The following is a 25,763-nucleotide window of genomic DNA, read 5'->3' on the forward strand; positions in this document are numbered from 1 at the left end:
ACGTGCATTTAAGAGGCCTGGTCTTGTGGATCACGTCAGGAGACTCAAGAATACTTTCTTTGGTTTTTTGGTTTTTTGTCTGAAAGAAAAAGAAGCTTTAATTGTCATTTTAAGGCTGATTGCACAATAGAACTTAAAGGGCAGGTGGAGGGCGGCTTGGTTTTAGCCCGTGAGCACGATGTTCTGACTCCAGCAGCGTATGGACGCGGCCAACATCAAAGTCCGGTGTCCAGACTAACGGATGGACGCGGGACACGAGCAAGAGCTGAATCAAATCTCCAGAAATGTTTGGGATTGCTGATCGTTTTTAATGATCTGTGGTTCGCTGTGGTTCGCTGTGGTTCTTTTAATCACCCTCTCCTTCTGACTTTTTGTCGTTTTGGGACTTGAATCTTTTGGGCCTCGTCTCTTCGTTTAGAACATAACGCTATGATTCTTGTAAAATTTAACCTTTTCTCTCTTTCTGTCTTCTCAGAATTCCGTCCACCCCCCATGCTTCCTCCAAATCGAGGAGGGGGGGGGGCTTCATCCTCTTCCTCCACCAGCCGCACAACAACCACTCGTTCCCCACCCTACTACACCACCCCACGGCCCCTGCTCACCACCTCCCCTGGGCAGCGTCACCGGACCACCACCGTCCGTCAGCCTGTCCTTGTTCCTGCCAGCGGGTCGTCCTCTGACACCAACCAGATCATTGACACCAAGCACAAATCTGGGCGATCTCCTCCGGTGCAGGTCCTTCCGCCAGCCCCACAGCCCCCAGCGCTGCCCCCTCAAGAGTTTTGCTCTCCACGGGTCAATGCTGACATATCCTGGCCTCGAACACAGCAAGGGCAGACAGCCAAGCAGCCGTGCCCCGTGGGCATACTGGGTATGGGCTGGCATGATGGCTCCCAATTTCCTCACCCTGTTTTTGTTCACCCTTTGTTCTGTTCAAAAAACTTTGTTGTTCCCAAAAATGGGAAGATGCTGGTCCAAATGTTCAGCTTGTTGAAAACAAAAATAGCAGATGGTGAAGGTTCAGGAGGCAATAGCCTGTGTCACCAAGCATTTACTTTAGCTAATCTTGCTCTTAAACATACCGGCTTCATTCCATTTTAAACAAATTTGTTTTCTCACATGGTGATAATTGATCATATGAATGCTAGTCAAACAGAAAGTTAGTAGCCTTGTGTAATATAGATTTCTAGTGTAGCCTCGCAGTGTTAAATAAAGGTGGAGCTGATTGATGATTTTAAAAAAGGGGCACTGGGAAGCCGGAGCCACTATTCCTGGCAGTGTGAAACTGCCCGAAGGCAGAGGCGGATCAGAATAAACCCGTGTGTTCCAGAGCCCCAACCCCAATTAAACTGCTATCTGGTGCTGATTGGCTCAATTTGTGCCGGCTCAACTTGGATTGCAATTGCTTCGAGGTAATAGAGGCTCGTTTATTGGGGGCCAGAAAAAAGCAACTTCATAACGAAGCAGCAAGGCAAAAGCTGCACAAACTCACTTTAGTCTTGTTAAAAGTTGGAGATGCTGGCATTTATTACGGGTTAGGGTTATTTATTACGTTAGCATATGACACCTGTAACTGCAGCAGGTCAGTTCAAGTATTAGAGAACAAAATTAGATTTGGATATTTGTTTTAACTAATAATGCATGTAGTTTATGTCCCTTTTAAAGCTGCTAGTCATAATGTGTTATTTTTAATGTGCCCTAAATAAAGAGACTTTAATAAATACTTTAGTTTAAACCAAACGAGTTAATTAGAACGCGCCCAGGGACCTGTCAGGTTTGTAGATTCCCTTCCAACTAGTTCAGATGATAAAATAGTAGCACAGTCACACCCTGCTGGAGTGAACCTCAACCCTCCCAAGTCTCCTCTGCTGGTGAGTGGCAGTGCTGTGGAACCATGTTTGTTCTGCTTGTCTTGCAGGCGTGGCCACATACGTGTGTGTGGCCCATTTAGGCTACTGGGATCCCCAAGGCCCCGACCTCAGCAACTGCACCTCTCCATGGGTCAATCACATCATGCAGAAAGTGAGTGTGAATGCTGCCTCGGGCCATCGCAGCGTCCACTGGGCCTTCGTTCACTGGTCTTATTTCAAATGCATCAAAATACTTTGAGGGGGAACGTTAGCACTAACTTGCCTTTAGTTCTGATGGTCCAGAATGTGGTGAACTATGTGGTCTTCAACCAAACTGGGCCCACATCACCCCACTACTGACAGAGCTCCACTGGGTCCTTGTAGCTGCCCATGAGTCCATTTCACATACTGTATGTGGACCTAGTCCTAGCCAGATCTGTGTCTAGGCTATGCTATCTGTGCAGCCACAGCAAACGGCTTTTTCGTACCTTGTTTCCCAAAGGTTGAGCGACCTTCTGAGCTCTGTCAGAGCTGGGGCACCCCTGGCCTCCTCCAGAAAGCTGTGGAACACACAGCTATCGTTCTCCTCGTATCGCTGGTCACCTCCACTTGCCTTCGCTCTTGTTTGTAGCCCTAATCACCCCCCATAGCTCTGCTCTGTTAGCTGCTAGTAACACTTGTACTCGGTAGTTTAGGACTCTAAGGTAGTATTTTATTCAATTTGGTCTCGAGTGCATAGTTGTTTGATTGTATCTCTCACTGTCGCTTTACACAAAGTGATCGATGTAAATTTAAATATATGTGACATTTTATTTCTCTTGATGTGCCTCATCTCGCCCTGTTTTGCTTCCAGCTCCGTTCGGGCGAGACGGCAGCGATCGTTTTCAGGGAGCTGGCAGAGCAGACCAAAGGACTCCTGCATCCCGGCGATGTGCCGTCAACAGTGCGGGCAATGGCCCAGCTGGTGGAGCTGCTGGATGTCCAGCTCAGGAACCTCACGCCTGGGGGAAAGGACAGTGCTGCTCGTAGCCTCACCAAGGTAACGTGTTGGACCCGACAAATAAAACTCAAATCCACCCTTTTGAGCAATGAAGATGCTGCACTGAACGCCTGCTATTATTCCCACTGTAAATCTGAATGGAACTATTGTTTAGTTAGCAGGGTTAGCAGGGTTAGCAGGGCAGGCTAATACCTGTACTCCTGTAATTGTTCATGTAGGAACAGCATTGCAAGCAAATCAGTGGGCAGCGGTTGACTGGCTAGCTTGATAGTGCTCAGGTCAACATTGATAATTAATTAGTAATTTTTGGATAATTACCTATAATGGAGCCAGATTGACAGCCAGAGCCAGCTTCATATGGTCTCTCCCATTTTGCCTCGTTAAGCCTCACTGTTTCTCCTAAGCAGTAATTAAATAAGCCATAATGGAGAATGTGTAAGTGGAATCAATTTATCTGTCCAATGCTGTTGGCCAAATGACCTCTTAAAGGTTGGATTTCTGTGAAAATAGCTCTCAACAAAAGAGGAAACACATTCTTTCAGTCTCCACTAACAGCACAATTATACGTGCACTCTTGTGCACTACCATCACTATTGTGTGTATCACCAGTCACAAATGAAAGAGGTCATTAATGCCATCAGCTCACATTAGAACCAGAGATTGAACAAAACAGGGGGAATATGAATAACAGGGGCAGCGGTCAACGTATATTACTAACCCTAACCCTAACCCAACGTATATTACTAACCCTAACCCTAACCCAACGTATATTACTAACCCTAACCCTAACCCAACGTATATTACTAACCCTAACCCTAACCCAACGTACAGTATATTACTAACCCTAACCCTAACCCTAACCCAACGTATATTACTAACCCTAACCCAATGTATATTACTAACCCTAACCCTAACCCAACGTATATTACTAACCCTAACCCTAACCCAACGTACAGTATATTACTAACCCTAACCCTAACCCAACGTATATTACTAACCCTAACCCTAACCCAACGTACATTACTAACCCTAACCCTAACCCAACGTATATTACTAACCCTAACCCTGACCCTAACCCAACGTATATTACTAACCCTAACCCTGACCCTAACCCAACGTATATTACTAACCCTAACCCTAACCCAACGTATATTACTAACCCTAACCCTAACCCAATGTACATTACTAACCCTGACCCTAACCCAACGTATATTACTAACCCTAACCCTGACCCTAACCCAACGTATATTACTAACCCTAACCCTAACCCAATGTACATTACTAACCCTAACCCTAACCCAACATATATTACTAACCCTAACCCTAACTCAGTATACCCTCCAGGGTTTGGCCATTTTACACTCTTCTGTTGTCATATTAAATGGCTCCAAAGAGGAATAGAGCACCAAAAAGGCCATCAAGTGTTGAAATACATCGATATTCAGGTCTCATATATTAGTCTGGCCAACTGTTTTAGGTGGTTTTAGGTGGTTTTAGGTGGTTTTAGGTGGTCTGTATATCAAAGTATATCAATAACTATGACACCTCCTGAGTCGGGTGGCTCTCTGAGCAGTTAGACTGAAGCCACACAAATAATTTAGTTTGAATATAATTACTGTTTTATTGACCCGTGCCTCTGAATCTGACCACATTGGGTTTTCCCCTCGTGCTAGGGTCAGAGTTAGGGTTAGGGTCAGGGGTTAGGGTCAGAGTTAGGGTTAGGGTCAGGGGTTAGGGTCAGAGTTAGGGTTAGGGTCAGAGTTAGGGTTAGGGTTAGAGTTAGGGCTAGGGTTAGGGTCAGGGTTAGGGTCAGGTTTAGGTTAGGGTCAGGGTCAGGGTTAGAGGGTTAGGGTCAGGTTTAGATTAGGGTTAGGGTTAGGGTCAGGGTTAGAGGGTTAGGGTTAGGTTAGGGTCAGGGTTAGGTTAGGTCAGGGTTAGAGGGTTAGGGTCAGGTTTAGGTTAGGGTCAGGTTTAGGTTAGGTCAGGGTTAGAGGGTTAGGGTCAGGTTTAGGTTAGGGTCAGGGTTAGGGTTAGGGTCAGGGTCAGGGTTAGAGGGTTAGGGTCAGGTTTAGGTTAGGGTTAGGGTCAGGGTTAGGGTCAGGGTTAGAGGGTTAGGGTCAGGTTTAGATTAGGGTTAGGGTTAGGGTGGGGCTTTGGAGGGAGGGTTATGGTTTTCATGTTCCAATTTTTGTGCTGCACACTGTGGCGGAAAGGTAAAATTTGCTTTTATGTCTTTTGTGCAATGTAAATAAATGTGAGTAACTGAGGTAACTAACTGAACCGTTTGACTCTGCAGCTTCAGAAGAGGGAAAGGTCCTGCAGGTTTTTCACACAGGTACTCCCAGTTCTCTTCATTCCATGTCCCATGTCATCACGTGCTTCTTTTCTTTTGTTGCCATCTTTTTGGTGGTGGTGTTCTCCACTCACAGCATGTCGTCCACCAGCTTGTGCCTGGGCAGCCGGGTCTGATTCCATGTTGCACCGGTTGACTTTCATTAAAAACTTTGAGAACGGCTCCATGAAATAAATGAAATCATTGGTATGTCCTGTGCCAGTGTCTTCTTAAAACGTTAAAGACTCCTCAGTGGTTTCACTGCATTCATTTTTCCTTTTTTTGTTTGGGTTTGTGTTCAGAATCGATGGTTCTTATGAGAGGAGATGATCAATAGGAATGATGCTGCCATCTACCTTCTAGTTTAGTCTGCAGAATTATGCAGAGCCAAATGGTTGGATTTGATGAAGCATCTTTCCCTTGTTAACGCTGAAGGACCCTCATGCTGCTCGGTCACTATCACCCACTTGTTTCCCTACCCTAACCCTCACAGTATGAAATACTCTGTTGTTGCTGCGTGTTTACTTTTGTATTGACCTGCTCTGTGCTTCAGTGCCAGAGGGATTCATCAGGAGAACATCTGTAGATCACTAAGACATATGTGGTCATCTCCAGCTACAGTTGTGCGCCTCAAACGACCCCATCTATTGTGTTTTTCAGCAGTAAATCTGGTTCTTTTTCCTTTCTTGTGTCTCTATGGGCAGAAACACATGCCCAGACTTGAAATCTTCTTCTGATCAGGCTGTTTTTGCTGCTCCCTCTCAAAAATCTCAATGTCAGCACCAGTCAGCAATGTCATAAGATATATTAGGGTTGAGGACCACATGCAAGCTGACACACGTGCACATGCACACTCCCTCTGCAAATAAGGTTACCACAATATAAATATATTTTCTACAATGACATCAAACTGTCAGATATTTTAATGTTCCATTAATCCTGGAAAGAAGCTGCCAGGAAGCATCTTCTCTGAGACAGAATGTCACAGGTTGGAGTTGAATGTTCTGCAGTACCTTGGTTACTCGTGACGGATGCTATAAATAGCCTTGCCAGGATTCCTCCCTCCACCACACAGAAATGTGCGTGGATAGAGGAGTTGTCCTCTTCTTAATTATCTGCTGCAATGATTGCCAAACGAGGAGATTGGAGTTCTTAATAGTGACAGAAATGATTGAATTTCTCTGTCTTTCTTTCTAACAAACACTCCATCCCTTCTCTTAGCTGCATGCTAACGCTGGTGTTGGACAATGATTCCAGTTAGAGGATCAAGCTGCTTCTGGAGAGAGGATCCGGCTGGGTTTTATGTTTTATTCACAGGTTGAGATTGGGAAAGAAGCGTTACAGTTTGCAGAGGTGATGAACTGACCCTAACCCTCTAACCCTAACCCTAACCCTCTAACCCTAACCTTAGGGTCAGGGACAGGGACAGGGTTAGGGTCAGGGACAGGGACAGGGACAGGGTTAGGGTCAGGGTCAGGGTTAGGGTTAGAGGGTCAGGGTCAGGGTTAGGATCGCCAGGTCCCCTTTCATGATGAAAGGGCTGGAGGCAGGCCGGGGGATGGTGTAGGGTTAGGGTTAGGGTCAGGGTCAGGGTTAGGGTTAGGATTGCCAGGTCTCCTTTCATGATGAAAGGGCTGGAGGCAGGCCGCGGGATGGTGCAGGGTTAGGGTCAGGGTCTGGGTTAGGGTCAGGGTTAGAGGGTTAGGGTCAGGGACAGGGTTAGGGTCAGGGTTAGGGTTAGGGTCAGGGTCAGGGTTAGGGTTAGAGGGTCAGGGTCAGGGTCAGGGTTAGGATCGCCAGGTCCCCTTTCATGATGAAAGGACTGGAGGCAGGCCGCGGGATGGTGCAGGGTTAGGGTCAGGGTCTGGGTTAGGGTCAGGGTTAGAGGGTTAGGGTCAGGGACAGGGTTAGGGTCAGGGTCAGGGTTAGGGTTAGAGGGTTAGGGTTAGGGTCAGGGTCAGGGTTAGGGTCAGGGTCAGGGTCAGGGTTAGGGTCAGGGTTAGAGGGTTAGGGTCAGGGACAGGGTTAGGGCCAGGGTTAGGGTCAGGGTCTGGGTTAGGGTCAGGGTTAGAGGGTTAGGGTCAGGGACAGGGTTAGGGTTAGGGTCAGGGTTAGGGTCAGGGTCAGGGTCAGGGTTAGGGTTAGAGGGTCAGGGTCAGGGTCAGGGTTAGGATCGCCAGGTCCCCTTTCATGATGAAAGGACTGGAGGCAGGCCGGGGGATGGTGCAGGCAGCATCACTGGACCTCCACACCAACAATAGCTTCCAAATCTTATAATTGTTTGAAGTGAAATTACCAAAATGTGCCGTAATCAGATTTTTATTTGAAAGCACAATGAGGCTTGTGAAACCAGATATGTGCATGAGTGTGTGTTTGTGTGTGTGTTTGTGTGTGTTTCCATGGGTGTGTGTATTCTGGTTGTTTGCACAAACAGTGCAATTAGATTTTGTTTACATGTAGCCCTCAGCTGATATTCACCCCAGCTAATTAGCTGCTAGCGCCACAGTAGGACATTATATTAAAGCTGTCACCACACATGAGTCTCTCCAGTGGGTCTCGGTTTCTCCTTTCAAACTGCATAAAAAGATTCAAACCAAGATGCACAATAGCTGTCTCACCCTCTCTCAATCTGTCATCTTTCCCCAACTGCCAGTGCTTGTTGGGTTCGGGTTAGGTTAGGGTTAGGGTTAGGGGTGTGAGATGTTAGGGTTAGGTTAGGGTTAGCTTAGGTTTAGGGTTAGGTTAGGGTTAGGGGTGTGAGATGTTAGGGTTAGCTTAGGGTTAGCTTAGGGTTAGGGGTGTGAGATGTTAGGGTTAGGTTAGCTTAGGGTTAGGGTTAGGGGTGTGAGATGTTAGGTAGGTTAGGGTTAGCTTAGGGTTAGGTTAGGGTTAGGGGTGTGAGATGTTAGGGTTAGGTTAGCTTAGGGTTAGGGTTAGGGGTGTGAGATGTTAGGGTTAGGTTAGTTTAGGGTTAGGGTTAGGGGTGTGAGATGTTAGGGTTAGGTTAGTTTAGGGTTAGGGTTAGGGGTGTGAGATGTTAGGGTTAGGTTAGGGTTAGCTTAGGGTTAGGTTAGGGTTAGGGGTGTGAGATGTTAGGGTTAGGTTAGCTTAGGGTTAGGGTTAGGGGTGTGGGATGTTAGGGTTAGGTTAGCTTAGGGTTAGGGTTAGGGGTGTGAGATGTTAGGGTTAGGTTAGGGTTAGGTTAGGGTTAGCTTAGGTTTAGGGTTAGGTTAGGGTTAGGGGTGTGAAGGGTTAGGGTTAGGGGTGTGAAGGGTTAGGGTTAGGGGTGTGAGATGTTAGGGTTAGGTTAGGGTTATTTTAGGCTTAGGGTTAGGGTTAGGTTAGGGTTAGGGGTGTGAAGGGTTAGGGTTAGGGGTGTGAGATGTCAGGGTTAGGTTAGGCTTAGGGTTAGGTTAGGGTTAGGGGTGTGAAGGGTTAGGGTTAGGGGTGTGAAGGGTTAGGGTTAGGGGTGTGAAGGGTTAGGGTTAGGGGTGTGAGATGTATGCATTTGATAGCACCTGCATTTGCTTTTCCACATGGAAGCCTGAGAGTCAAGGACTCTCTCTCGACACACACACACACACACACACACACACACACACACACACACACACACACACACGTACACACACACACACACTCTTTAAAAGCTGTGTGTCTCTCAATATGCAGTTGCTCATGTTTGCTCTTTATTTGATGAATTCTCTTTGTTTCTTCTTGGTTCCCCTGAGCACAAGTTTCACAAGTTCGAGATAAGACTCCGGCTTCAGAAAATGAACTGGGACTGAGAGTGCAGACACACAGTGATTGGGATCAGTTAATTAGCTTGCCTTGAATTTCAGGACATCTGTGATGGATTTCCTATCACACCTGACTTTTACCAGGACAAATGTGGGAAGAAAGAAGACATGAGACTGAGTGCAGGCTACTGGTTAGGGTTAGGGTTAGCCTTGTACTCGATAGCTTCTAGGTTTTCACTTCTCCTAGTTCTGCATGCATTGGAAGGCTTCTGCATTGCCATCCTTTTTGTTGCCATCATTTATCAGCATGATAAATGAAGAAAAAAATGCTGCAATCTCATTGTTCCATCCAATGAATGCTGTCGTCATTGTTTCTGGCGTGGCAGTGCACAAAATGGGTCTGCCCTCCTTGGATTCCTCTTTGTGACCTGTGTTTTTACTGCTGCCCCAGGCGATGGTGGAGACCGTGAACAATCTGTTGCAACCCAGAGCTCAGGCGGCATGGAGGGAGCTTCCCACCAGTGAGCAGCAACACTCAGCCACTTTGCTTCTCGATACCGTGGAGACCGGAGCTTTTATGTTAGCAGACAACCTCCTGAAGACCGACACCGTACAGGAGATCACTGACAACATCCGTAAGTATTTCTTTTGTCTTAGATCCCTCCAACTCAGCAGGGCATGGCTGTTGAGATACTCGTTGAGATGCCCTCAAGAAGCCACTTGACTTTATTTGATGTTGGAAGCTTTATAGTTGCTGGGTGCTCCAATCTACCTCTGCAATGGCTGTTAGAGGTGTTGGTTCGAGATTGATCATTTTATCAGTGGGAGGGAAAGGAAGGATGGCTTTGCCTCCAGTCATGGTAGAGGTAGAGACTTTATGGAACATATTGCTTTTATTGGTCCTACAGTACCATAAAAACCAGCCCAAGCTCTTAAAGACCTCAGAATATGATGTGACGTTGCAACAGTTGATAACACGGATAGTGACCATTATGGAGTCTTTTGCCACAGGGTTTTATTCTCTAGATGCCAAACAATGTTGAAAGTCTCGTGCATCACCATCAGGAATACCTGACTCCAACAATACCCAGGGTTGCAGCCTTTCTGAAACTAGGACTGGGGATGGTAGTATGAATGTACAGTATAACATCATTTTGAAGGTTGAAGTGAAATAGAAAAAGATGGACTTTTATAGTAGCCTACACTCACAGTTTATGAATGAAATCAATATGATTAATAATACATGCTATATCAGCCTCTGGAGTTACCTGAAGCCTTTCCTTCTTTTGTGGTTGTCTCCTGACCCAGGCTGTTTAACCCAGGCTCCACGACCAATGGAGACAACCAAAGAGGAATGTTAGTTAGCACAGGCAAAAACTGGAAACCACAGTCCAGACTTGCACTCTCACAACTGTTTTAAGGGCTTTAATTAAGGTTTCAAACAAAAGTGGGGAAATGAAGGCTAGAGACTGAAGCCACAGGAAGTTAGGTGTGGGGAGAACGAGGCTGGGCTGAGTCAAAGTAGGATGCCAAACTGAAACAGATAAATGGAGTGAGGTAGAAGCCACGTTTTAATACCGCACAGGCAGTTGAGTGATTTGGCTGAGATGAGCTGCAGGTCTGAGAGAAGGGAGGTCATGCCCACTCACCTAAGACTAACAGGGGTTAAAAAGAACTCCAGCTCCAGAAGACAACACAAATACCCCCTACACACCCTAAGAGATATTTCCCTGGGAGATGGACAGTTGGGTTTGCATGTGAGAGAGCACGGATGCGTCACCTTAAGGAAGGTTTGTGGCATTTCTTGTTGCTTGCTGCAGAAGCAATATGATGGGTGCATTGCCCGTAGGTGGGTGTGGGCCCACAATGGCTGAGAACTTGGAATAGGTCTTCACTGATGGTGGAATTCTCAGACCAGAGCACTAGGAGCGCTTCAAGGACAAGTGGTCGTTAAGCCGTACACCACCCACAGTGTGAGCTGTAGACTACTTATCTCCTCTAACTAAGCAAAGAAGAACACTGTGTTCCTGAGAAAGATTCTGTTCCCGAGGTTGTGGTACCTCGGGGTTTAGTGCGGCTGTAGGTACTGTGTCAGCACCTGGGGCAACGAGGAGCACTGGCACACGACCTGTGGACTTGATGGCCGCGCATTTGTTGCCTTAAGATCTTTGACCATCCACGGATTTTGGGTTGTCAACATGGGCCCAGATGAGCCCACGGAGGCAGTCAACAAAGGGTGCCGGTCTGTCCAGAAGATCTTGCTTGATAAGCAAAGGTTCCGTGTCATAGATCAGACGTACGAGGTACATCTCTGAAAAGGTAAAGCCGAGCCGAGCGTGATTGTCCTGTCCTACGAGTATAATACAGGTTTCAATTTGAAGCAGTTTCCCCAAAGACAGCGTGGTCTGGGCGACTTGTATAAATGTGATTAAACTAATTTGGGTTATTTCGGATCCCGAGTCAAGCAATTCAAGGGTGTCGCCACATTTTCCTACTGACGCAGAAGTGTATATGCATTTGGCTGTGCCTTATTTCCTAAAAACCATGGGTACATCAAGTCTTGTGGGTCCCTTTGACGCCCCTGGTCCCTTACCCCCAGCCTATAAAATGGACCCTGTCCCTGGGGGAAAGAGGCTCCTAGTCTAGTTATGTAGATGAGAAAGAGGATTTGGGATCTGGTCCTTTGCCAGGGCCAAATCAACTTGGCAGATCAAGGTCCTAAATCGCTTTTGTGAGACATGTCTTGATCCAGTCTCGCATTTCAGGTGTCAGGTGTTCACCCTTTGGAGGAACTGTGGAGCTTGGTGATAAACCTTGAAGACAAAATGGTGTCTCATTACTCAATGAGAAGCTCATTTTAGACGGGCGACTCAGCAGGGACAGTCAGAACTTCCCTGAATCATGATTTTAAAATTTGTCCAAATTAATCATGTAGCTTTGTTATTAGATTTAGTCTTAATGTGTGCTGGACATTTATGTGTGCTGGACATTTATGTGTGCTGGACATTTGTGTGTGTTGGACATTTATGGAATGGCAACATTTATTTGCCAAATAAAGGAGGATTCCATATTTTAGGGTTGCCACCCCAACCATACCACCAAAGAACCTAAAAATTAGCCTTGTTAGCCTTGTTAGCCATGTTAGCCTTGTTAGCCATGTTAGCCCTGTTAGCCTTGTTAGCCTTGTTAGCCATGTTAGCCTTGTTAGCCATGTTAGCCCTGTTAGCCATGTTAGCCTTGTTAGCCTTGTTATTAGTTGTCCCATCTTTCCCAAACCACAGTGTTGTGTTGAGGGTTCTCCATGGATTCCACAACCTTCACTTTCCTCTTCATTCCAGAAGCTCCTCTCATCTTTGTTCACTGTTTCTTCTCATCGTTCTATAAAAGAGGTGGAAGAACTTTGGGGTTTTACGTGACTTAAGATGTTGACCCACAGCGGCCTGCCATCAATGTGGCCCTCGTGCCAGGAATCCTCCTTATCTTGTGATTAAACTGCTCAATCAAAGATGAAGGAAGTGAATCTTAAGGATGGAAGGGTTGTTTTCAGGGGAAGCTCAGATTAATCCCCAAGGGTTTTTTGTTCATTTCTACATAAGTTTGCGATTAAATAAATCATCCCTTTGGTGAGTGTTCCTCCCTTTTATCATGCTAACTCAATCACACCATTTTCTGTCACAAAGGTGTGGTCACACAAACAGGCGCTCAGATGTAGGACAGCACCTCTGAAAAACCTCAAACAGGAAGCGCTCGTCGTTGTTGAAGATGTTGTCTTTGGAGTTCTGCTTCGTTTCTGCCCGTTAATCCTCCCTCCCAGATAATCCAGCGGCTAATCTGCTGTTATCTCTGTTCATTATTGCCTTTGTTCATAACCGCTCCAGTAACGCCTCTCAGCCCGTCTTTGTCTGTCCTCACTTCTCTTTTTCCTTTTAAATCTTCCACTAATAAAAAGGTGGATAACAATAAGAATAAAAGGTTTCAAGAGGGCCCATTTTACAAAAGCCTTCTGCAGGTATCATGTGTGTCGTCATCGTCATGGCAACCTGTGAGCCCACGACTCCTCAACAGTGGTATTAAGCAGATGAACAAATCGTATTATTAAAACCAAACCAGTGATTTGATGATAGCAGCTTATGTCTGCTAATGATAATGAACAAGTCTGTTCCTCAGGAGGAGGGTTGCCATGACAAGAGGGCTGTAATTAGATTAACCTCAGCCTGTTCCCATACCCTGTTCCGATACCCTGTTCCGATACCCTGCTCTGATACCCTGTTCCCATACCCTGTTCCCATACCCTCTTCCGATACCCTCTTCCGATACCCTGTTCCCATACCCTGTTCCCATACCCTGTTCCCATACCCTCTTCCGATACCCTGTTTCCCATACCCTCTTCCGATACCCTCTTCCGATACCCTCTTCCGATACCCTCTTCCGATACCCTGTTCCCATACCCTGTTCCGATACCCTGTTCCCATACCCTGCTCTGATACCCTCTTCCGATACCCTCTTCCGATACCCTCTTCCGATACCCTCTTCCGATACCCTCTTCCGATACCCTGTTCCCATACCCTGTTCCCATACCCTGCTCTGATACCCTGTTCCGATACCCTCTTCCGATACCCTCTTCCGATACCCTGCTGTTACAGGCAGGTGTGAATGTTTGTGCACGTGTACTCCTGTGTGTGCTAGCAAAGTTTCAGTGTTATTTTTATCCCTCTATATTTATGCAGCCATTCCTTCAAACCTCTCTGTTTACATTTCACCCTTTTCTCGTTCCATCCTCTTTATTTTATCGGGGATCTGTTTTCACCATGAAGGCAGACATTGTTTTCCTTATTTTAGTTGAAAATTCACATTTTTTCACTCTTAGACGGTTGTAAGACTTTAATTTGGACATTTTTTTTTCATATATTTTGTGTCTCCTTGTGAAGACCTTAGTAGGAAACCATGGTTGTACGGAGAGCCTGCATAACAAAATGGATGTGTGTGTGTGCGTGTGTGTGTCCCAGAGCTCGAAGTGGCCAGGCTCAGCACAGAAGGGAACCTGGCAGATCTGACGTTCCCTCAGCCAGAGCTCCATGGGAACTCCATCCAGCTGTCAGCCAGCACTCTCAAGCAGCACGGCAGGAACGGTAGAACACAAGTCTCTTTTTGCTGCCTTTCCTAAGCACTTGCAGCCTCTCCCAAGCACTTGCAGCCTCTCCTAAGCACTTGCAGCCTCTCCCAAGCACTTGCAGCCTCTCCTAAGCACTTGCAGCCTCTCCCAAGCACTTGCAGCCTCTCCCAAGCACTTGCAGCCTCTCCCAAGCACTTGCAGCCTCTCCTAAGCACTTGCAGCCTCTCCTCAGCACTTGCAGCCTCTCCACTCTGCTTTCCTTTCCTAACGATCACTTTGCTGTTCCAGGTGAGATCCGGATGGCCTTTGTGCTGTACAGGAACTTGGGCTCCTACCTGTCCACAGAGAACTCCAGTGTGCGACTGAGCAACGAGGCCCTCTATCCTAATTACTCTGTTATTGTCAACTCGCCAGTCATCATGGCATCAATTAATAAGGAAACTAATAAAGTTTACCTCTCTGAGCCAGTGGTCTTCACTGTCAAACACCTACAGGTGAGAACAGGTGCTTTTATTAAAAATATTAAACATTTCAGAAAAAGAGCCTAAATGTACCGGACATCCTGCCCTAACCCTCATTGGAGGTTTTATTAACAGTGGAATTACATCTACTGTTCCTGATCGTAGATCTTCAACTCATGTACTGAAGAACTTCCCAAACTAGTGTTGCCTCTGTCAGGTTGTTGTTAATTAATATTATTAATTGTTCACACTAAACGACTTCCAGAGTCGTTGGGCCGCCGTGCCGATCACATGACATCACATGACTCCATGACCCAGGCAGGAGTCTTGGGGTGGACTGGTTGGTAATGGGGGCGCTCACACGGCCATCAGCAGGCCTTGGTACTTGGTTTCGTGGAACATCTAGTTCATTAGAACACATGTTAATGAGCAGCTCTGCACTGTTCCTGACAGCATAGCTAGCCCCTCATTAGCTGTAGCTCTTGTTCTGTCTTTGGGACCTGACTAGATATTAGCATGCTCCACGTTTGAGTTGGTGACTCAGTTTGTCCTGGAGGTGTTCGCACCTAACGACCTGTGCTTGCTAAGGTGGCCTCTGACTCCCCCTGATTTGAGGGGGAAGCCCAAAAACCAGTCGACCACCAGCTAATTGGGCTGAATTCCTGAAGTGTTCAAAGGGAATTGGCTGTTTTCCCATCACAGCTGTTCCTGATAGGACTGATTTGCATACAGATGTTCTGCTAAGGTTTACGAACGACTGACATCGTTGTGACTGACATCTAAAATAACGAGGGGTTCTTTAGAGCGTACAGTATTCTAGTCCACTCCCTGTGAGGGAAGGCCTCGCTATAGGGGGCTTCCATAGGTGTCGCATCAGCTCCGACTGCTAAAGGGACGCAGGTCAAACCACATCTTCAAGCGTTGCTTTTCTGACTTTACTAAATATCGTATTGAAACTAACCCTAACCCTAACTTGGTTAGCCTTCCTCCTCTTACGTTGTTTCTTCTCCACCTTCCCTGACTCCAGCATTCCCCAGAGAACTTCAATCCCAACTGCTCCTTTTGGAGCTATTCCAAGCGCACCATGATGGGATTCTGGTCCACACAGGACTGTCGTCTGCTGGCCACCAACCGAACACACACCAGCTGCTCCTGCACACACCTGACCAGCTTCGCTGTCCTCATGGCCCACGTGGAGGTCAAGGTGGGTAATATCAGAGGGTCAGCGGTTCAGCGTGTGGGTAGCTATGGTTAGGGAAGGGAGGGAGGGAGGTGGGAGGGAGGGAAGGAGGTGGGAGGGAGGAGGGAGGGAGGAAGGGAGGGAGGTGGGAGGGAAGGAGGTGGGAGGAAGGGAGGTGGGAGGGAGGGAGGGAAGGGAGGTGGGAGGGAGGAAGGGAGGGAGGTGGGAGGGAGGAAGGGAGGTGGGAGGGAGGGAAGGAGGTGGGAGGAAGGGAGGTGGGAAGGAGGAGGGAGGGGAGGGGAGGGAGGGAAGGAGGTGGGAGGGAGGGAGGGAAGGGAGGTGGGAGGGAGGGAGGAAGGGAGGGAGGTGGGAGGGAGGAAGGGAGGGAAGGAGGTGGGAGGAAGGGAGGTGGGAGGGAGGAAGGAGGAGGGAGAGAGGGAAGGAGGTGGGAGGGAGGGAAGGAGGAAGGGAGGGAGGGAAGGAGGTGGGAGGGAGGTGGGAGGGAGGGAAGGGGGTGGGAGGGAGGGAGGAAGGGAGGGAGGGAAGGAGGTGGGAGGGAGGGAGGTGGGAGGAAGGGAGGTGGGAGGGAGGGAAGGAGGAGGGAGAGAGGGAAGGAGGTGGGAGGGAGGGAGGGAGGTGGGAGGGAGGAAGGGAGGGAAGGAGGTGGGAGGAAGGGAGGTGGGAGGGAGGAAGGAGGAGGGAGAGAGGGAAGGAGGTGGGAGGGAGGGAGGGAGGAAGGGAGGGAGGGAGGGAGGTGGGAGGGAGGAAGGGAGGGAAGGAGGTGGGAGGAAGGGAGGTGGGAGGGAGGAAGGAGGAGGGAGAGAGGGAAGGAGGTGGGAGGGAGGGAGGGAGGAAGGGAGGGAGGGAAGGAGGTGGGAGGGAGGTGGGAGGGAGGGAAGGGGGTGGGAGGGAGGGAGGAAGGGAGGGAGGGAAGGAGGTGGGAGGGAGGGAGGTGGGAGGGAGGAAGGGAGGGAGGTGGGAGGGAGGGAAGGGGGGTGCACGTGGGTTAGGGTGACAGTGCTCTGGAACACCCCAGCTCTGGCTCTGGGCAGGAGATTAATCTCTGCTGAACGTTGCTCTGGTTCTGATGGATGGAGCCAGAACACACGTGCACACCTGCCCACACCTAACCCTAACCCTAACCCTAACCCTAACCCTAACCCTAACGTGGTGTCACCACAGCTGGGAAGGCTGTAGACCAGGATCACCTCTTCCATCATGCATAAGGTTACAGCAACATGAGTCACAAATCTGTTTCTTTAGGATTCCAGGTCTCAAGATAACGAGGTTTGAAGAGCAAAAATAATAAACTGGACCTTATTTCCCCCAGAAAGCAGACAGCATGCACGACCTGCTCCTGGACGTCATCACGTGGGTGGGCATCTTGCTCTCGCTGGTGTGCTTACTGATCTGCATCTTCACGTTCTGCTTCTTCCGGGGGCTGCAAAGTGACCGCAACACCATCCACAAGAACCTCTGCATCAGCCTCTTCATTGCTGAGTCACTGTTCCTGGTCGGGATCAACAGGGCTGATCAGCCAGTAAGTAACCCTAACCTAACCCTAACCCTGACCCTAACTAACCATAACTAACCCTAACTAACCCTAACCCTCTAACCCTAACTAACCCTGACCATAACTTACCCTAACTAACCCTAACCATCTAACCCTAACTAACACCAACCCTAACCATCTAACCATCAAACCCTAACCAACCCTAACCATCTAACCCTAACTAACTCTAACCCTAACTAACCCTAACCCTAACCCTCTAACCCTAACCCTAACTTACCCTAACCATAACTAACCCTAACCCTAACTTACCCTAACCATAACTAACCCTAACTAACCCTAACCCTAACCCTAACTAACCCTAACTAACCCTGACCATAACTTACCCTAACTAACCCTAACCATCTAACCCTAACTAACACCAACCCTAACCATCTAACCATCAAACCCTAACCAACCCTAACCATCTAACCCTAACTAACCCTAACCCTCTAACCCTAACTAACCCTAACCCTAACCCTCTAACCCTAACTTACCCTAACCATAACTAACCCTAACCCTAACTTACCCTAACCATAACTAACCCTAACTAACCCTAACCCTAAGGCTGGGCTCTGGTCTGTCGCTGCTTTGGAGATGACATCTGGCTCATCTTCAGGGTTCAGGCTGACTCAGCATATTTGTTCTTATTAAATATCTCTTTATTTTTTGGTGATGTTTTTAAATGATATCTGCTTTGTTACCCATAACTCTGTTCTACACATGTTATTTTACGACCTCACGCATTTGGCCTCATCAATCTGAGTTCTGTCTTGTGAGTGTTTCTTGCTTATGAACCATTCCCTGTCCACTGGGGCTCGTGTAAACCCTCTCCATCTTTTCTTTCCCACGCCAGATCGCCTGCGCCGTCTTTGCTGCCTTGCTCCATTTCTTCTTCTTGGCAGCCTTTACCTGGATGTTCCTGGAAGGAGTGCAGCTCTACATCATGCTGGTGGAGGTGTTTGAGAGTGAGCACTCCAGGACCAAGTACTTCTACCTGGCAGGTTATGGAGTGCCTGCTGTCATCGTGGCCGTCTCTGCCGCAGTGGACTACAGGAGCTATGGCACGGACCGAGTGTAAGGACGTGTGGTGGGGAGAAAGAGTTGGCTCTGAAGGAGAGATGGAGGATGGGTTCAGGGAGGGGGGGCCGCCTGGTGGCACTTGGCTGCATCTGGCGCAGAAGGTCCTACAAGACGTGGCTCTTCTGGAGGGCTCATTTAGCCGCGTTAAAGCCGTCCTGGTTCCACTTAGATTTCATTGTGAGATGATCAACATAAGAGTCGGCTGCGGATGAATAATTAGAGCCAATAATAATAATAATAATAATGATGATGATGATGATGATGCCGCTTCACTGGTGAGGAGCGATGATCTGTTTTTTAACCCGAACCCTCGGTGAAGGTCGGTGTGAAACAGAGGTTTGGGAATCATCACCAGTGGGTCACGTGTCACCAGCTACTGGTGCTCATGTCATGCAGTGGTGCTCAGTTCCATTCTCCTCCCATAATAGGAACTGGGGAAGGAGCCTTCATGGGACAGGGGCCCATTAGGGAGGGCTCTTAAATGTTGGGGGAAATTGAAAGATTAATAATTGAAAAGCACCTGCTCATGAATCCGTCATCCATTTTCCATCCAATTTTTGTTTTTTTTTCTGCCCCCTTTCGCTTCACTAGAGGACATTTTGGGGCATCTCTCTTCTTCCACTGGTTTCTTCAGTTGTTTATGGGAGATGTTCAGGTGATAATTCCGTACTGAGCACACCTGGGGTTGTGTGGGTCAGTGGGTAGGCAGGTGCTGCGTCTGTCTATGATGCTATCCATGTCTGGGTCAGAACTTCTGGATCAGAACTTTGCTGGCTCTGGTCTCGTTGACGCCTCCTCTTCTGTGTTTTAAGTCTGTGAACATCCGTAATCTTTGCCCCTCAATTATCTGGATAAATCTGACAGGCTCTATGTCTGTGGTGTGTATTTGATATGTGAGCGTTCATCTTCATCTGAGACCAGAGCACTTTTTAACTGAGTTCCTCTGTAGATGCTGGCTGCGTTTGGACACATACTTCATCTGGAGCTTTATAGGGCCTGCTACCCTCATCATTATGGTGAGACACACACACACACACACCCACGCACACACACACACACACACACACGCGCGCGCACACACACACACACACACACACTGAATATCTGTTGCATCAGTGGCTGCTGAGCTCATTTTCATGAGAAATACATAAAGGATTTGCTAATTGTGGGTTGATATTGTGTATGTGAACAAATTAGTGCTGGGAGGGAGAATTAAAGGATGCGTGCACTCGCTGACAGAGCTTTAATGAGGCTTGATGCCAGTTCAATAATATTCGAACTGCTGTGTGTCTGCATACATTTCAGCTCAACGTTATCTTCCTGGGCATCGCCCTTTATAAGATGTTCCATCACACAGCCATTCTCAAACCTGATTCTGGATGTCTGGACAACATCAAGTGAGTACATGTCTGCCATTTGTCTCCTAAAGAGTGACAAGAGAACAAGTGTTCATCTTTTCTATGGGCTCATTTTATAACCTTCAGCTAGCATAAAAATGGAGAATAAAGGTAGCTCTTCTGTTTACTGTTGTATTTGGAATGTATTTCTTTGCTATATCTGAGGAGAAACGTGCGTGAAACAAGATATTTCTCTTGTATCTGCATAAAACTGACACAACTATTTCCAGTGACCAAAGTCTTCGAAACAAAGGAATGTCTCCATCATCCTTTCATCAGAGTTTCTGAGTCAATGTTTCTCTCAGAGGTTATTCACATCACCCTGTCACTGAAATATGTCCTCATTCCCAATAAATCCTGATCATTACAGGAAGCTCTACCCTCTTTAGCCAAAAACAAAGGTGGCGAACAGCTCCGCCGAGCTCAGGCTGCCAAACCCAGCGGCTCTGGCGGTGGAATCATCGTTTTAAATATTGACTGGCAAGCTTTTCTTTCTTGACAGCAGCTCAGGGGTTTGGGAAAGGGCAGCTCATAGCTAATCATTGCTTTAATGCACCACAAAGGTAATTAAGAAGCCTAATGACAGACGAGCGCCACACAATGATTCTGCTGCTGGTGCTCTCGGATCTCTTTTCCTCCCTTTTCTCCCCTCTTTCTGATTAAATTTGAATTTTATTTTCACTTAATTAGTGCTGTATTTGTTAATCATGAGCCACTTCATCTTCCTTTTGTTTTTCTGGCTCTGCATCCACTAACCCAACTAACCACGAACCAATCCGGGTGCCGGGCTAGGGTCAGGGCTAGGGTCAGGGCTAGGGTTAGGGCTAGGGTCAGGGTTAGGATCAGGGTTAGGATCAGGGTCAGGGTCAGGGTTAGGATCAGGGTCAGGTTTAGGATCAGGGGTCAGGGTTAGGTTCAGGGTTAGGGTCAGGGTTAGGGTCAGGGTTAGGGTCAGGGCTAGGGTCAGGGCTAGGATCAGGGTCAGGGTTAGGTTCAGGGTTAGGGTCAGGGTCAGGGTTAGGTTCAGGGTTAGGGTAAGGGTCAGGGTCAGGGTTAGGGTCAGGGTCAGGGTTAGGATCAGGGTCAGGGTCAGCCTGGCTGTGGGGCCGGCTGATGTGGAAACATCTGGGCGCCATGTTGGCATAAAGCCCCGAGCACTGATCATTGGCTGATGGCAACTAGCTTCTCTATTTCCCCTCTTATGTGCCAGGACTTGTACGTCTCAGAAAATCCTCCCATCGTTTTGTCTGCCCAGAACCTCCAGTTTGGGACTTCAGAATAAACATGATCTTTAACATTTAACAGAAAGAGGCAAAGCTTCCCAAAGTGCACGTTTACATTCCTTATGTGTTTCATGTGGCAGAATTGGTCACATTGTGACTAATTCCTCTCTTCAATAGGTCTTGGGTGATCGGGGCCATAGCCCTGCTGTGTCTCTTGGGTCTAACCTGGGCTTTTGGACTGATGTACATCAATGAGAGCACCGTTATCATGGCCTACCTCTTCACCATCTTCAACTCCCTGCAGGGCATGTTTATCTTCATCTTCCACTGCATTCTGCAGAAGAAGGTACAGTGGACCCGCTAAGACAAACCCAAGCAGGAACAGGCAGACAGGTGTACCACCAACACGGTCTGTGGCTCTCACAGGTGTGGTCGGGCACCACGTGACCCGACTGGCTGCTCAGCGCTTCACACACCTGTCACACTTCCTGTCATTCCTCTCTTTAGCTTTAGCAACCAGATTAATGGCAGTTCTCTTGATGCCAATAGCTGTGTCAGCTACATGACCTCACCATGATGTGACACTTGATAGTCTGTTGATAGATGTAGCAGTGAAGAAGGTGACAGCCAATCAGGTGCTTCTTTATTAGGGGTATCCTTCTGTTTGTGCACCACTGCCTTGGTGGGGAAATGGGCACCAAGAATTAGGACGGCATGATGTGCTAACTTCACTGACCAAAAGACCAAAAGAAAAAATCTGCTGGCTAAATGGAACCCCTCTTGTTTCTGAGAGTTTGCGCTGAGTGTTTCTGAGAGTTTGATGTTCTACTTTTCATTTTTGGGTTAAACAGCGGCTCCTAGGAGCGTCTACACATCCTGGGCTATTTTTGTCGCGTCTCCCCACAATAAGTCATGAAAGTTCGTCTCATGCTAAATATTCTGGCTGCTGCGGACCGCTGAAGAGGGATTGTGCCCTTTACTCAGACTCCATGACCAGTGTGTTCATTGGTGAACCCTGAGTGTGGGAGGTAGACCAAGCTTCCAAAAGAGCTGCTCAGACTGAGCATGAGCAACACACGTCTGTCCAACACGCTTGTTAAGGGACCTGAATGAGGATGTTCCAAGTGTAAACGGGTCTCATCTCACAGATGGCTCGAAGCACCGTGAGCATTTAGTCAGATATTTGCCTGGAGTAACATTTATGGGGGGGGGGGCATCACGTTAACCCTGTCATATCAGCCTTCTTATCAAGTTAGCACTCACAGAAAAGACTTTAGAGGAAACAAGGGTAAAAGCAAGTGAAGCCTGTTCTCTGCTAAATGTGGAACTTCAGTCCTTCTCTTGGAATTTTGACTCCAGGTGCGTAAAGAATATGGCAAATGTCTGCGGACGCACTGCTGCAGCGGGAAGAGTGTGGAGACGTCACTCTCCTCCTCCAGCAAGACCACCACGTCCAGGACCCCCGGCCGCTACTCCACAGGCTCACAGGTGAGCTTACCTGCCTGCACACCTGGACGCTACAGCACGGCAGACTCTCAGGTGAGGCCAGAGCCCACCACGCAGGCTTTGGGCTGTCGGTTATCACTTTCAACTTGTTCGGCCTTAAAGATCTTGTGTAAGGTTGTGTGTGTGTTCTCAACATGATGAGTGCGTATATGTTTATTTTAAAGATCCTGTGATACAGGCGATTCTAGAGTTCCTATACACTAGGACAGACATTCTTATAGATTTACTGAAGTGTGACATCATGTCAAACAGCATTATTACATCATCTTGACAGTATATATCCTCATCCTATAGAGATCATATGAATTTGAGCTTGAGTTGAGCCTAGACTGAAGATCTTGTACAACAAAGAAATTGTAGGCATGAAAAGTATTTTGCATTGAAAGTGATATTGCCCAAAGCCTGACACAACCTTAAATATTAACGTTGATGCCAGCATTTATGGCACTGATGCCTCACATTTTCTCCACTAAATTCTTTGACATTTCACATCTCTCACCTCCTCTTTTATAATTTCCTCCCTCTCCGCTACTTCTCGCTCCTCTACCATTTCTTTGCCACCTCGTTTTCCTCCTCTCCGTGGCGTCTCCTCTCCTGCTCACAGAGTCGCATCCGGCGGATGTGGAATGACACTGTGAGGAAGCAGGAGTCTTCCTTCATCACTGGAGACATCAACAGCTCCGCGACGCTCAACAGAGGTAACCAGAGGCTAGCTAGCGTTAGCATCCCATCACTCATCTTTATTAGCAGCAGCAGGCTCAGACGGCGTATCGTGTTCATGATCATACAGGAATGCAAGCGTGGAACAGACTTAGGGTTAGGGTTAGGGTTAGGAGGAGGGTTAGGGTTAGGGTTAGGAGGGTTAGGAGGAGGAGGTTAGGGTTAGAGGGTTAGAGGGTTAGGGTTAGGGTTAGAGGGTTAGGGTTAGGGTTAGAGGGTTAGGAGGAGGAGGTTAGGGTTAGAGGGTTAGAGGGTTAGGGTTAGGGTTAGAGGGTTAGGGTTAGGGTTAGAGGGTTAGGAGGAGGAGGTTAGGGTTAGAGGGTTAGGGTTAGGAGGAGGGTTAGGGTTAGGGTTAGGAGGGTTAGGAGGAGGAGGTTAGGGTTAGGGTTAGAGGGTTAGGGTTAGGGTTAGAGGGTTAGGGTTAGGGTTAGAGGGTTAGGAGGAGGAGGTTAGGGTTAGGGTTAGAGGGTTAGGGTTAGAGGGTTAGGGTTAGAGGGTTAGGAGGAGGGTTAGGGTTAGGGTTAGGGTTAGGAGGAGGAGGTTAGGGTTAGGGTTAGGGTTAGGAGGAGGGTTAGGGTTAGGGTTAGGGTTAGGAGGGTTAGGAGGGTTAGGAGGAGGAGGTTAGGGTTAGGGTTAGGGTTGGGGTTAGGAGGAGGGTTAGGGTTAGGAGGGTTAGGGTTAGGGTTAGGGTTAGAGGGTTAGGGTTAGAGGGTTAGGAGGAGGGTTAGGGTTAGGGTTAGGAGGAGGAGGTTAGGGTTAGGGTTAGAGGGTTAGGGTTAGGAGGAGGGTTAGGGTTAGGAGGAGGGTTAGGGTTAGGAGGGTTAGGAGGAGGAGGTTAGGGTTAGGGTTAGGAGGAGGGTTAGGGTTAGGGTTAGGGTTAGGAGGAGGAGGTTAGGGTTAGGGTTAGGGTTGGGGTTAGGAGGAGGGTTAGGGTTAGGAGGGTTAGGAGGAGGAGGTTTAGGGTTAGGGTTAGAGGGTTAGGGTTAGGGTTAGAGGGTTAGGGTTAGGGTTAGAGGGTTAGAGGAGGGTTAGGGTTAGGGTTAGGGTTAGGAGGGTTAGGAGGAGGAGGTTAGGTTAGGGTTAGGGTTGGGGTTAGGAGGAGGGTTTAGGGTTAGGAGGGTTAGGGTTAGGGTTAGATGGTTAGGGTTAGGAGGAGGGTTAGGGTTAGGGTTAGGGTTAGGAGGAGGAGGTTAGGGTTAGGGTTAGAGGGTTAGGGTTAGGAGGAGGGTTAGGGTTAGGGTTAGAGGGTTAGGGTTAGAGGGTTAGGGTTAGAGGGTTAGGGTTAGGAGGAGGAGGTTAGGGTTAGAGGGTTAGAGGGTGAGGGTTAGGGTTAGGGTTAGGAGGTTAGGAGGAGGGTTAGGTTAGAGGTTAGGTTAGGGTTAGGGTTAGGAGGGTTAGGTTAGAGGGTTAGGGTTAGGAGGGTTAGGGTTAGAGGGTTAGGGTTAGGAGGGTTAGGGTTAGGAGGAGGAGGTTAGGGTTAGGAGGGTTAGGGTTAGGAGGAGGTTAGGGTTAGGAGGGTTAGGGTTAGGAGGAGGTTAGGGTTAGAGGGTTAGGGTTAGGAGGGTTAGGGTTAGAGGGTTAGAGGGTTAGGGTTAGGGTTAGGAGGGTTAGGGTTAGAGGGTTAGGGTTAGGAGGGTTAGGGTTAGAGGGTTAGAGGGTTAGGGTTAGGAGGGTTAGGGTTAGGAGGGTTAGGGTTAGGAGGGTTAGGGTTAGGAGGAGGAGGTTAGGGTTAGGGTTAGGGTAGGGTTAGGGTTAGGGGGTTAGAGGGTTAGGGTTAGAGGGTTAGGAGGAGGAGGAGGTTAGGGTTAGAGGGTTAGGGTTAGGGTTAGGAGGGTTAGGGTTAGGGTTAGGAGGGTTAGGGTTAGGAGGTTAGGGTTAGGGTTAGGAGGGTTAGGGTTAGGAGGGTTAGGGTTAGAGGGTTAGGGTCAGGAGGGTTAGGGTTAGGAGGAGGAGGTTAGGGTTAGGGGGGTTAGGGTTAGGAGGAGGAGGTTAGGGTTAGGGGGGTTAGGGTTAGGAGGAGGGTTAGGGTTAGGAGGAGGAGGTTAGGGTTAGGGGGAGGAGGTTAGGGTTAGAGGGTTAGGGTTAGGAGAGTTAGGGTTAGGAGGAGGGTTAGGAGGAGGAGGTTAGGGTTAGGGGGAGGAGGTTAGGGTTAGGGTTAGAGGGTTAGGGTTAGGAGGGTTAGGGTTAGAGGGTTAGGGTTAGGAGGAGGAGGTTAGGGTTAGAGGGTTAGGGTTAGGAGGAGGGTTAGGGTTAGAGGGTTAGAGGGTTAGGGTTAGGAGGAGGGTTAGGGTTAGATTTAGGGTTAGGAGGGTTAGAGTTAGGGTTCGGGTTAGGAGGGTTAGGGTTAGGAGGAGGTTTAGGGTTAGAGGGTTAGGGTTAGGAGGTTAGGGTTAGGAGGGTTAGGGTTAGGGTTAGAGGGTTAGGAGGAGGAGGTTAGGGTTAGGGGGAGGAGGTTAGGTCTAGGGTTAGGAGGAGGGTTAGGGTTAGGAGGAGGGTTAGGGTTAGGGTTAGGAGGGTTAGAGTTAGGGTTAGGAGGGTTAGGGTTAGAGTTAGGGTTAGGGTTAGGAGGAGGGTTAGGGTTAGGAGGGTTAGAGTTAGGGTTAGGGTTA

At 48.2% G+C, this 25,763-nt stretch overlaps 1 protein-coding gene across 10 annotated transcripts in view; it reads left to right on the forward strand.

Moving 5' to 3' along the window:
- LOC105418933 (adhesion G protein-coupled receptor L3-like) overlaps positions 1 to 25,763 on the forward strand; it is an 85,976-nt gene that overhangs the window by 50,743 nt on the left and 9,470 nt on the right. For 6 of the 10 annotated variants that reach the window (XM_029850339.1, XM_029850338.1, XM_029850342.1 and 3 more), the window contains exons 8-22: positions 476 to 871; positions 1,919 to 2,022; positions 2,704 to 2,889; positions 5,147 to 5,185; positions 9,374 to 9,557; positions 13,929 to 14,051; positions 14,324 to 14,529; positions 15,524 to 15,700; positions 17,007 to 17,216; positions 18,082 to 18,302; positions 19,258 to 19,324; positions 19,614 to 19,705; positions 21,106 to 21,274; positions 22,288 to 22,467; positions 23,039 to 23,132. In XM_029850339.1, coding sequence (XP_029706199.1) covers positions 476 to 871; positions 1,919 to 2,022; positions 2,704 to 2,889; positions 5,147 to 5,185; positions 9,374 to 9,557; positions 13,929 to 14,051; positions 14,324 to 14,529; positions 15,524 to 15,700; positions 17,007 to 17,216; positions 18,082 to 18,302; positions 19,258 to 19,324; positions 19,614 to 19,705; positions 21,106 to 21,274; positions 22,288 to 22,467; positions 23,039 to 23,132 — 2,448 coding nt within the window. The remainder of the gene's footprint in view (positions 1 to 475; positions 872 to 1,918; positions 2,023 to 2,703; positions 2,890 to 5,146; positions 5,186 to 9,373; positions 9,558 to 13,928; positions 14,052 to 14,323; positions 14,530 to 15,523; positions 15,701 to 17,006; positions 17,217 to 18,081; positions 18,303 to 19,257; positions 19,325 to 19,613; positions 19,706 to 21,105; positions 21,275 to 22,287; positions 22,468 to 23,038; positions 23,133 to 25,763) is intronic. The other 4 variants (XM_029850341.1, XM_029850344.1, XM_029850346.1 and 1 more) reach the window with 1 other exon arrangement.

This window comes from Takifugu rubripes, chromosome 17 (genome assembly GCF_901000725.2).
Source record: "Takifugu rubripes chromosome 17, fTakRub1.2, whole genome shotgun sequence".
NCBI lineage: Eukaryota > Metazoa > Chordata > Actinopteri > Tetraodontiformes > Tetraodontidae > Takifugu > Takifugu rubripes.